This window comes from Ceratotherium simum, chromosome 19 (assembly GCF_057802395.1).
Source record: "Ceratotherium simum simum isolate JZ-2026a chromosome 19, ASM5780239v1, whole genome shotgun sequence".
NCBI lineage: Eukaryota > Metazoa > Chordata > Mammalia > Perissodactyla > Rhinocerotidae > Ceratotherium > Ceratotherium simum.
The window spans coordinates 47,953,649-47,967,309 of record NC_141918.1 but is presented as its reverse complement, the minus strand read 5'-3'; the positions used below and the strand labels follow the sequence as shown (position 1 = coordinate 47,967,309).

The following is a 13,661-nucleotide window of genomic DNA, read 5'->3' as shown; positions in this document are numbered from 1 at the left end:
TGAGTGGAAATTCACCTCCCAGTTTGGTTTGGGTGACAGTGAATGGATTCTCAGACTTGAGTGTTTCCTAGAAAAACATAGAAAGAGATCAAGAAGGATAGATGACAATGTGAATATCCACATGTGTTCTCGTAATTTTTCTCAGATTTTTTTTGCTTTGATGAACAACATCATTACTGAAATAATAAATGTTAATTAATATCTGCATCACTTTTTGTAAATGGTAGTTTGGTGTGACAATTAGACTAATTAGTACACAGCATAGCTTGGTGACATGACAAATCATGGAGCAGAACATGTTGACTCTTATCCATTATGATATATTAGTTAATTCACTTGCTCAATAATGACAAAAGAAAAGAAAGATGGAGAATTGGGCAGTAACAACAGCAACAACTATAAAGGCATCATGGCCACATTTTCAGGTTTTTATTTTTCCCCCACATTCCTGACTACTATGGATTGTGGACATTTTACATTTCTTTTCTTTTCCTATTGGTAAATCATGGCCCCTGACCGAAACCTTCAAGAATAAGATCATGAGTAAAGGAAGAAAATGAGAATAAAAGATGACTTTCAAATTTTCCTAGGTTTACACATGCTATGTCATGCTCAGTATTTTATTTTCCCAAGATTATTTATTGTAAAGGTGACAGCTATCTATTCTTTGATTTATTTTTCAGAACCCATGCGAACCCCAAAGACTTTAAAGATCGCCGAGATACAGGCAAGACGCATTGCTGTGGACTGGGAGTCCTTGGGTTACAACATTACTCGTTGCCACACTTTCAATGTCACTATCTGCTACCATTACTTCCGTGGTCAAAATGAGAGCAAGGCAGACTGTCTGGATATGGACCCGAAAGCCCCTCAGCATGTTGTGAACCATCTGCCGCCTTATACAAACGTCAGCCTCAAGATGATCCTGACCAATCCAGAAGGCAGGAAGGAGAGTGAAGAGACAATTATTCAAACCGATGAAGACGGTACGCTCATGCTTTGTTATTATAAAAGGGGGGATTATATAGCAAGAATTATGTAATTGCTTACAATTTTTCCTAGAATACCCAGTATTACATTGGATTCTGAAATCTGCTGAATACTCTTAATGAGGTTAACTTTGCAAAGAGTTTGCCTTTGACAAAAAGGCTTAATATTCTTCAGAGTAGCTTCAGAGTAGCATCAAATGCTAGATGAAATGTACCTCTGCTGTTTTCTCTTTTTATACAATGTTAGAGAAGTAGCAACTACATTAAAAGTTTACAAGTTTTTCTTATCAAATGTTCAAAATAATTTTCACTGTTCATGACACTATATTGGTTACCTATTGGTGAAATGCACTTAGTTGAAAATTTAGTTCTTTGCATTTTACAAACCAATAGTAGCTGCTTTCATTTTCCTTAACGTTTGAAAACAGCACTGTTTACTTATTCCATTCATTTTTAGATGGTTTTATGTAAGTCTAAATATAAAAGAAGGCTGAACTTTATATCTTTTTTTTGCTGAGGAAGATTTGCCCTGAGCTGACAACTGCTGCCGATCTTCCTCTTTTTCTGTGTGAGTCGCCACCACAGCATGGCCACTGACAAACAAGTTGTGTAGGTCTGCACCTAGGAACCAAACTTCGGCCACCGAAGTGGAACACACCAAACTTAAGCACTAGTCCACCAGGGCTGGCCCCCAAAGTTTTTATCTTTTAGTCTAAATAAAGGCCCTTATCAGATATCAGCAAGCTATCATCTTTTATCCCTCCTATTACCACCCAAGTAATTGAACCATATTTTGCCCAATTTCTATGTATGTTACTTCTGAATTATTAAATAATAGGAACAAACATTTATATTAATCTTGTAATATGCACACACCTGCTATAGTACTATAGTATGTCATTAATGTGAACATGAATACATTTCCTGATTCCACAAAAATGTATCCTGTGCAAAAAAGTGTACAAATAATATTCTAATAATAACAATAATGTATTCTTTCAATGTAAGATTTCCTTTTCAAAATTTACTTTTATGAATGAAACCATGTAGGGGAAAAAAGTGTGGTGTATACTGAATTGAGGCAAAGCTGAACTGGGCGTCAGGAATCATGAGTTTTCAGTCCCAGCTCTAATAACTCTGTAACGTTAGCAAATCTTTCACCCTTCTAGTTCTCCATTTCTCATCTCTATGAAAAGTTTAAATTAGATGAGCTCTATGGATCCATCCCCTTCTAAAATTCTCCTTGAATAGTTTGTCAGTAGGACTATGTTTTTATTTGGGTTTCAGAAAATAGGATGTATTTCTTACCCATGTGTTCCCAATTTCCCTCAAGTTCTGAACTTTAGGCTTAGATGTATATTTTGATGCCTACCAAGTATGAGACTGCCATCAATATACCATAGTTTCCAGAAATTATCCTTATCACTTGAAGCTCTCTCACTCTGAAAAGTGGAAATGACTCTGGTTTGTTCTGTTGTTTATGTCGTAATAAAGGGAAGTTTATTTTTAACCTTATTTAGCTCAGACTTTGAAGGAAACAATTAATATTGTCCCAAAATTATTCGTGAAATTATTCTCATATTCCTAAAATTTCAAAGAATAAACCTAAGACTTATTCATGATAAATGTACTCTTGTAATGTTCGAGGTAATGAAACATTTACCTCAGCTATCATGTTTGAACTTGAACCTAATCGAAGCATTAACAGTATTTTAAACACAAACCCTGCTCTAATACGTAAACACACAAACACCCATATTACCCACCCCCCCACACACCACACATACTCAACACATGCTTATGCAAGAAAGAGTGGTCAGTGTAGTTGTTTCATAGATGGATCATGGAAATGGGAAGTCTAAGTGTAGATTCAAAACCCGTGAAAAATCTCTATCTCATTTCATAAAGTGAGATGAGTATTAAAGTGACTGTATTACACTAGACATTTTGTAACCCATAGTAAGAGTACTCACATGTTTTCTTGCCTGCACTTAAATTTTAAAAAACATAATATCTTAATTGGTAATATTAGACTTAGTTAAATGAGTTTTGTGATTCTTCAGCAAATCACTCTAACAATATAAATGATTTGATGGTATTCTTTGGTGTGGTTTTTTTAGTTTGCTTTTCTTTCCCACAAACCAAAGAATGCAGTCAGGCTTATATAATCTTTTTCATATTGCATTAAATTTTTAAATGTATTTTGGGGTACACATACGACTAGATTAAGAATCAGGAAGTGAATTGCTATGAAGTTTTAAATTATGTCCTAATCCGTCAAACATGTGACTGTGCTATTTATTTGATCTAGACATTGTTTTGTAGAAGTAAAATGACATGAACTATATAGACTAATTTGAATATTATTTTCTATCCTAGTTCTATTTTAACTTCTGTTTTGAAGACTTTTTTATTAGTTGTAATGATACTGAGTTGCATATTATTTTTTGTAGTACAGTCACAAAGTAATTCCTTCTATTGTGAGGTGTTTTATTTTTCCTTTTGTTTCATATATAAGACTAAATGATTGAAGTACAAACTTTCGTGAAGTATTTGCAAGTAACTCAGTTTTCACATCTGCCCATGTGAGCTCCAGTTTCTACATGGAATACTTGATGTGTCTCAGTGTTCCTGAGGGAGGACATAATATCTAAATCATAATCCATTGTTGCAAAGATTGATGGATTATGATGATCTAATTAAGTCAGTCTCACTAAATTATTGCTGCCCTATATACATAGAAAAAGAATAAAATATCAGCCATCTAATAAATGAATATAATTCCATGAAAAGAATTCTGGCGACATCCATAAATCATGGGAGCAAAGCTAGAATGATTTCCCACCAGAACCCTAAGGTAGAATTTATATTTAATTTATTGCGTGTATTTTTTAATGCATGGGTAGAATATTTTGTATAAGATTTTGTTTTCATTTTTTATTCCAGCATTCATAAAAATCAATATTATGAAGGTAGCTCAGCAGAAAAGCCTGATATGGGGACATTTTTTGCTAATACAAAGCTATTTTTAAATGTACATTTATTATATCTTAAAGGCCATAATGCTTATTTAATATAATCTTGCCCCACCCATATTTCATTTTTCCTTTTGAGAGTTATATTTTAAAGGACTTTCTTATATGCACAAAAAAATTAGCTGAAACAGCTCTCAAATAAGTCAGAAGCAGGGGAGTAAAAGTCATTCTGTCTCCATTAAAAGTTGTTGATGTAGAAATGTGAGCTGACATTCCCTGCGGTGTGAAGACCGCCATGGTGATGGTCTTGGGACTTCATGCTGTATTCACAGAAATCCTAAGTACGTATAGATGCTGTCTGGATATAGACAGACATTGTCTTCCTTCGCCTGTAGAAAGTTATCGAATGTAATTTGTCTCTGCCACACCCCCAGCCCCCACCTGTTTGTGTGTGTGTTTTGTTGTGCACCTAAGGGTAGTTCTTTCTCTCGTCCTCTGTACCAATCCTGGTGCCGGATCAGTAGTAGGCACTGTCTTGTCCATAATTTTCCCACACACTTTTCCCTCTTACACATATGACCTGGCACTTGCAGGGAATCCTGTTGGCAACACAGAACGGGAGTAAGAAGAGCAGAGAAATACACAAATTCTCGGAAGGCCACTTTCCAGTGCTACCTCTCTTCTAATGCAGAATTATGCAAACATTTTAAACTATCCCTATTTGTGAACAATTTGAAATACATCCATGCCATTTTATAGTATTCGTAGACCAAACTGGGTTTGGTGAACACAGGTAGTAATTATAATACCATCAAATAAACATTTATCACTAATTGGGGTTTTGCCTCCTCCTTCCCCCAACAGCCATCTTCTATGAGAGGTATGGGAAGGTGAAGAAATACTTTTTCCTTAATTACAGTCACAGCCCTTACGTCATTTGAGTCGAATAGAAACAATAGGTACTCCTTTGGAAAACAAACTAATGCCCATGGCATCCTCAGTAGATGCCACAGTTTGCACATAGGGGCCATCATGGCCCCTCTGCCTTGATCAACTGCATAGCCTGTGCCAATACTGTGGACCTAGGGCAGGGATGGGGACATGCAAGGGGCGCGGATGCCTGTGGTTGACTTCTCCCTGAGCCCTCAGCTGAGAGATGCATGAACATATCTTCTGAAGTTTAGTGCTGGCATTTTTTTCTGTTTACTGTGGGTTTCTTTCCTTTATGAATTTATTATTAATGTGCCAAATTATGTTGGCTGTCCCAGAGGTCATAACATCATTCATTGTCTCCTTGTAGATTGAAATAAATCTTACTCTTTTGACATATCATTCAGAATTTCTTGACGCTGCCAGCCACGATGCAATGCATTTCCTTTGATCCAGTGATTTTTAATTTATTTCATTCCTCACAAAATTGCTGTATACTCTGAAACTACATTTCTAGATAATGTCATGTGTGAAGTTCACTGAAACGTTAGGTTAAGGAAATTTATTAATTAAAAACCATACTTGCCCAATATTGGGTCAATATTTTCAAAAGAAAACATATTTTTTAAGCAAAATAGGATGGAGAGGATATATTTTTAGGAGCAGAATGAGAAACTGGGTATTTGTTTGAATAAATAGAAAGTATGTATGTATTTAAGTAAAATATATAAAAGGAAAATACACAATAGCAAAGTGTCTCATATCTTGTGTTTTGTCAATAGAAGCTGACACATCATTCATTGCTGCCACTGGGTATTGTCAGTTATGTGACATTTGCAAATAAGGGCTGGAATGAAGGTTCCTCGAGTCTTGTCATACCTGGGGACACTTCAAAACCAGTTAGGCTGATCGTTGAGTTCTGAACAAGTCTGATGTGATAAAATGGTTTGCTTCTTAGCTTTGAAAAAGTGAATTTCATTTAAAAAGATAAAGCAATGATATTTGAATCTATTCATCTTAAGCTGTTTTTTTTTTATATTGTAATAATCAATGTTATCTTTTTTAAATTATAGAAATTTAATAAGTATAGCTATAAAAGTCAGATTGACTGTTAATGGGCATTTCAATTCAGTACTATGTGATTTGGCTTTTGAGTCTAAGGAGTGTTGATTATTATTATAATTCACAATTTTATGAACTTTGTTTATGGAGACTCTTTAGGGGCTTATCATAATCTTCAAAAAATCTTTCAGGGAAATACAGCTCTGTTCTCGAAACAAATTACAAATGAGATCTTCATTTGTTATTAGAGGTATACAACAGAGAAAACTAGACTACACAATTTATTCAACTCTCTAAGGTGAGAGTGTTCTTTTGAATAAAAATAACTTTGTAATTGTACGTTTTCTGCATCTGAAGCTTATAGACTTACTTTAAATTCCCAGATACTGAAGTCAGAAAACTGGTCATATAGCTTATTTTCTCTTAAAGCACACATTTTTATTTATTTTATGTAATTTTAATTTGGTTTATCTAGCTTACATGATTTACTTTTTCTGTTTCTGATGTAAGGAGTCTTATAACCAAAGATGTATATATTTACAGTGCCTGGCCCTGTACCAGTCAATTCTCTTCAAGGAACATCCTTTGAAAATAAGATCTTCTTAAATTGGAAAGAACCTTTGGATCCAAATGGAATCATCACTCAATATGAGGTACTGGGAGAACAACGAAGTTAATTGAAATGTGGATTGCAAGGAGATTTAAAAAAAAAAAAAAGGGAGAAGGAAATAATGGAAAAGAAGTGGATGAAGATTAGGGTTTTAAGTCATTATTAGTTCTCCTCTCTTTTAATTTACAAATTCCTTGATCTCAAAACTGAGTATCCAAACAGATACTGTAGAGCACCTAGAATTTTCAAATTCTTTAGGTAAATGTATGTTTTGTTTTTGTTTTAGGGATGCAGGGTTGGGCTTGTCAAACAGACTTACTGATGATTGTAATGAATGAATTTTTATGAAATGAACAAACTTCCATTTCATACTGTGATTTAGGGGAGGGCATTGAATGTCGGTTGTTTCAGAGTGAGGAACTAATATCAAAAAAAAAGCTAAATATATTATAAACCTGACATTCCAGAGCTTCATCTCAACTTTGAATATAAATCATTTTCTTATTTTTAAATCTGAGGAGCTAAAAAGAAGGAAAAAAATTATTTTAATTGCACAAATGTGTAGTTCTGTTCCTGGTTAGTCAGTGTTGATTAGAGCATAAAATGCTTAAATTCCTTGTGGCGACAGAGTGCATCACGGGAATAGGAATCACTGGTGTAGTCTTATAATCTGTGACTATATTGGCATAGTTGAATACTGTTTATATGAAATTTGTTAAGTAACTTGGACAAAGTATGGAATAATATTAATTATAAGAAACATTTGTTGAACAGTTTCTGTGTTTTATATGCATTAAAGTAGATAACCATGGTTTTTGGATGTATGTATAATCATGTTTAAGTATATTAATTTATCTTTTGATGGAAAAAATAGATGTATATTGGTCTAGTCAGATATGACTCTAGGTATATCTGTGGCTGGATAGATAGATAGATAAATAGGCAGATAGATAGATAGATAGATAGATAGATAGATAGACAGATAGATGCAGAATGACAGTGAAATAACCATATCAAAATGAGAAGGAAGAGAACGGGAAAAAAAATGTGATTCACTCTACAGAGATACCCTTGAATACTACCTTATTTAAAAGGGCTTTATTTAGAATTTATTATGACTCGTATTGGGTACGTAATAGGAAATGTATTTCTTAAAACAGGTCAGCTACAGCAGCATAAGATCATTTGATCCCGCAGTTCCGGTGGCTGGACCTCCCCAGACTGTATCAAATTTATGGAACAGTACACACCATGTCTTTATGCATCTTCATCCTGGAACCACCTACCAGTTTTTCATAAGAGCCAGCACAGTCAAAGGCTTCGGGCCAGCCACAGCCATCAATGTGACCACCAACATCTCAGGTATGCCCATGAATAAAGTGCAAACAGGATTGGTTTCTAGTAGCCTGTCCGAGAGAATCGCTTATATTGTGAGTGTAATTCATCTCACTTATTGAATCTTTAATATTTGTGATTGAAGGAACTTCAAGGAATTATTTGAATACAGATTATTATTGATTATATGTCCAAACCTAAACACATCTCAAATAGTCACTTCTAGTTGACAGTGGTCTTTTCAAAAATTACATTATATCTTTATTAGAACTCTTTTGGAGTTTATAATATATGCTAATAGGCCTATTATACTTTTAAGGAATTGGTAATTACTACAGTACCAGATATTTATTATAAATGGATTTTGTCAAAAGAATGGTAGAAGACCCTTGATCTGCTATTATTGTACCTCATACCTTGTCTCTCTGTTCCATTTTCCCTGGCATTCTGATAATTTTAAACAAATATGAGCATTTCTTTCTCTTAGAAATCTCACATAAATTCATCCAAATTTCAGAATGGGAATGTGTTAGGTTGATAAACAAATACAATTAAATTTTATATTATGTTATACATAGTATTTCATAGTTTGCATTTGACCAGATTGTTTACAGATGTGATTTCTACTTCAGTCAAGTCATCAGTTAAACCTGATTAAATTTTTGCCAGAAATTAGCATTGTCTATATGTCCTAAATCTACTCCAGCTTAGTAATGTTTTATCTTATTTATTTAAGATTACTAAAATAAATATATATTATATATGGAATGTTAAATTTGAAAAATAAATGTTTGAAAAGATCAACCACTTAATATATTAAAGTACTAATTCTGAATTTCTAAGTTCTTTTTGTTCCTTAATGTTCATTTTGCATTATAGTTCTATATAGCATGGTATTTTATTATATATATATTATAAAATGGTATTTTATTATATATATATTATAAAATGGTATTTTATTATATATATATTATAAAATGGTATTTTATTATATAACATAGCATAGGTATGTTATACTACATCATTAGAAAATTTCTACCGTTGTTCTGAATCTATAACATTTGCATCAAAAGGAAGCAATACTCTCTAAATTTTTTTGTCTAAAATTTTATTTGGAAATGTTTTGAATATAATACAAAACTTTAAAAATTTATATCATGGAAAATTATCTATTTCAATATGAGCTATGGTTCCTTTGCATAACATTTGATTTATCTTAATATTCCAATAAAAAAAGAATTTTAAAATATCATCCATTGTATTAGAAAATAGCAGTGTATTAAAATTGCCAATTCATTTCCTGATGGAGCAATTATAACTTATCAATTTAAAATATTTATCGAATCACTTTACTAGAATATATGACTTGGTGATATTGTGAGCATATTTCCTACCCTCTAGAATTAGTAGTAGTGCTAGAAATGAATAAGATCCTTCAGCAGAGATATCTACAGAATTCCCATAAATTTGCAAAACTGAGAGCATTAAACAAATGGACATTATCGAGAGCCGTAGTTTCTTATGGTTCAGGCACAATGTCTTTTGTTGAATAGAAAACTTATAATTAAAGACCAGAACATGCTAAATGCGTTTTCTTTGAGTTATTTAACTGCAGTTTCACTTGAATCAGCCTATGCACACGGTACTTGATTTGGACTTTGAAAATTTGGTTGCGTTCACTATATCTTGGGAACACATAGTAATTAAGCTAAGGCCTATAAAATTTATGGTTAGTGTGTTTCTAAGAATCACTTGAACTTTTAAGGTAATTTATTGTTATTTTTTACCTTGACTCCAGTAATTATATTTCTCAGCATTTTAAAAGCAATTTAAATAAGTGTGAAATCAAGTTGTTTGAGGCATGATGCTTGGGGGCATGATTTGTATGTCTATGTGTGTGTCTGTATAACACACATATTAGCTGTAATACACATATGTAGTACACACACATATGTAATACACATATACATATTGTGCTTATTTAACATCTATTGATTCTACTTCTTAAATAGCTCTCAGATAATTTGCCTCTTTCTAATGTCACTGTTCTTGCCTTTCCATCTGGACCATATTTTAAAAAGATCATTGTGGGGCCGGGCCCGTGGCATAGCAGTTAGGTGCGCACGTTCTGCTGCTGGCGGCCTGGGTTCAGATCCCGGGCACACACCGAGGTACCGCTTGTCAGGGCATGCTGTGGCGGCATCCCACATAAAGTAGAGGAAGATGGGCACGATGTTAACTCAGGGCCAGTCTTCCTCAGCAAAAAAAATAAAATAAAATATACCAAAAAAAGAAAAGAAAAAAAAAATAAATAAAAAGATCATTGAAATATCTTTCTGACCAGTATCCTTATCTTCAGACTCACCTTGCTTCAATGTATTTTTCTATTGATCTTTATATAACATATATTTGCTTCTTAAATTTTTTCAAAATCTAATATAGTATTGTATCCAGTATGATAAAGCCTAAACATCCATGCATGATTAGCATTTGTGGCCCTTCATTGTACGGCTCCTCTCATCTTCCTCTCCTACCCATGCATCCAAAGGTCCAGGCATAGCAAACTGCTTGTAGCTGTTGGAACACACCATGTCCTTTCATATGTCGATGTCTTCAAACATTGTTTCCTCTCTCTGGAATTTTATTCCATGCTTTCTCTTCCTGAGGAGTTTTTACTCATCTTTTAACATTCAGCTCTAGCATCACCTAAACCTGAAGTCTTCCCTGTTTCATTCCCGACACAAGCTGAGACTGGTGGTTCTCCAAGTGGAGTCCCCAGACCAACAGCACGAACATCTGTGGACACTTTCTAGAAATGCACATTATCAGACCCCTCACCAGACCTATGGAATCAGAAAATCTAGGCGAGAGGGGCAGCAATCTGTATTTTAAGAAAAACTTCAGGTGCTTCTAATTTCATTAATTTAAGAACCACTGTTTTGGCAAATTAACCATATTCCTGTTTTGGTCACCTAACAGTTTGTTATATTTTTGTTGTTCTTTATAAAATACTCATTCCTGATAAAAAATGTGAATCTGTACCTTTAATTCTGTAAATGTCAGAGACCAGGCTTCATTTGTCTTTATATTTCTAGGACTTCTCATAAAATTTGACACATAGTATGTATTCAGTAAATGTTCAATGAATGAAGGAATGAAATACTTAAAAAATTTTTATTAGATGCCATTTCTTATCAGATTTTCTGATAATGCACACATTTCACTGGTTATGTACTCCTCTAAACATCTTTCTACATGGAAATAATCAAAAGCCATTTGAGGTTACTTTTTCACCCAGTTCAAGATTAGGAAGGCCCCCTCCCCAAACATTAGCAAATATTTTAAAAATTTGTTTCTTTTTTTCAAGAATCTGGCAACTAATGCACTAGTTTTTGGTAAATAAAAACTAAGGTTCCCATTCCCATTCACCACACTTCCTTGATATGTGTCTATTGTGACCACAGTAGTGAAAAAGGTCCAGCTGTGAATCTGGTTCATTCCACAACCATGACATCATAGATGGCACTGCCCCACCAGGAACCCCTTATGGTAGTTCCTGCTGTTCCTATCTCCACATCTCCACGTGCAACTACAGCCAGGACCCCCCAAAGTCGACACTGTTACCATCTTCCTCCCATCCCATCAATGCTGATTTCAAGGTTTCAGGACACTAAAAGCTAAAGCACCTTCACAAAATGTTTAGAATGTATATCGCAAGTCGCCAGATTATCATTTAAATTTCAGGGTTAACATGCAGTGGCATATGTTATTCTACAAAATAAGGTACATTTTAGATAATTAGGTATTAAATAGATTTTTCCCTCAGCCAGGATCATTTATTCATCCTGAACCATGATATATTCCTGTTAATTGACTGAAACTTTGTTTCCTCATTCATCGCTTACCAGCTCCAACTTTACCTGACTACGAAGGAATTGATGCCTCTCTCAATGAAACTGCTACCACAATAACTGTACTGTTGAGACCAGCACAGGCCAAAGGCGCACCTATCAGGTAAGAGGGGAAATAATAGCTGTAGGAAAAAACACCCAGTAGGAGAGGTGTTTTCTCACAGTCACGTAGCAGCCAATATAGTGGTTCATTTCTAAGAGACGTTCATTTGACAATTATTGTCAGAAAGGTTTTATTTTTGTTTTGTTTGTTTTTCATTTGGACAAAGCCTGCAAATAGACTTTAAGACTAAAATTCTAAGGGGATTTTTGAGATATTCATGAACTGAACCATTCACCTCTCTGCACTGTTTGATTTAAGAGGGTTGCTCTTTTTATTTTCTTCCCCAAGTCCCATTTCATTTCACTTCCTCTGTTGGTATCTTTGGTATATGGGCTTTGAAGTATTTTTAGAAATAGAATGAGAAAATAACTCCTGTCCAATGCAGTAAATCTGTAGTGAATAATTTCATAGGAGTGATTGAAAAATAGGAATCTTTGAAGAAATAAAAGGAGAAGAGTTTTAATGAATGCAGCCTCTGTGACTTTTTAATTCCTAAATTGTTGCTTATCAGGAATTCGGTAATAAATATTAAAATTCAATTTGCCATTTCCTTTATCTTTTCAATATTAAAAGGTCTCGTATTACCTAATATCCCTCATCTTGCAGAAAATTATGAGCCATGTTTTCAGGGATTGAATCAAATTATTCCAATGATTTTAATTCCTGCACATTTGTAGTTAGATAAATATCTGAAACTTAAAGTTTCCATTTGACACTTGTAGATTTTGTGGATACTTTTGTTTTCATACTTCTATTGAGAAACAAATCAAGGCACAGGAATCAGCACAAGCATTTCATAATTGAGTCGTCTCAAGTTGTTTACATGTTCATTAAAAAAAGAAAATTAATCTTTGTTCTATGTGTAAAATGAATACATTTGACCTTATGAGCACATATTAACCAGTCAAATAATCCTATATCTCTGGAAAAGAAGAAATATTTTCCTTAGTAAAAAAAAAAATATTGATAAAAGAATCTTGAGTCCATAAAGGAGACTCTCTTAAGTCCTATCTGTCTAAAATCATGGGAATACCACACCGGAGAAAAAGAGAGGTGACTGAATATGCTTGTAATATAAACACTTGCAAACCCCTGGCTACTTGAAAATGCAAAGTATATAGTGCTATTCATGAATCAGTGATCTGTGAGTGAGTCTGATTGCTGATCCAAAGGAGAAAGAGAAAATGCCTGCATTCAACATCTTTTTCTGTTGACAAGTAATCAGAGTCATTCACATGTTCCTTCCTGTGATAAAATTTCCTATGTAGGTGTTCGGTTCTGTTCCTGCTGCTTAAATTGAGTGCCCAGGTACTTGCATTTATCTTTCAAGAGTTAGATTTTTGAGTGAATTTAGCTTTACTTAATGTAAATTGCAACCAGTGTATTATTATTATTGCATAGTTATGCTACATAACGTAACTTACACTAAGTTTTTATTTAATCAGTTTATTACACAAACATTGGCTGACCATGTCCTATGTGCCCGGCACTGTGCTAGGTATTGTAAATCAAAGATAAAATGATCACAAGACACAGGGCCTGTGCCCAGATTTGTCATGGACACAATCAGAGGTGCCTGCAACCTTGTTAATCCTTTGCTCATTAATGTTAATGATAACATATTTATAAATCAAATAATACATTATCGATAACACGTTTTTAAATCAAAAGTCTTTCTTTTACTTTGTTTACATCTACTTATCACGAAATTTCTAATTATCAAGAATTCAAGTAGTCTGAGCTAAT

General features: G+C 33.9%; 1 protein-coding gene across 3 annotated transcripts in view; it reads left to right on the top strand.

Annotated features, from left to right (window-relative positions):
- The window catches only part of PTPRK (protein tyrosine phosphatase receptor type K), a 537,776-nt gene that overhangs the window by 430,242 nt on the left and 93,873 nt on the right, over nt 1–13,661 (top strand). For all 3 annotated transcript variants that reach the window (XM_087444076.1, XM_014781214.2, XM_004422308.3), the window contains exons 8-11: nt 684–986; nt 6,500–6,609; nt 7,727–7,928; nt 11,810–11,915. In XM_087444076.1, coding sequence (XP_087300202.1) covers nt 684–986; nt 6,500–6,609; nt 7,727–7,928; nt 11,810–11,915 — 721 coding nt within the window. The remainder of the gene's footprint in view (nt 1–683; nt 987–6,499; nt 6,610–7,726; nt 7,929–11,809; nt 11,916–13,661) is intronic.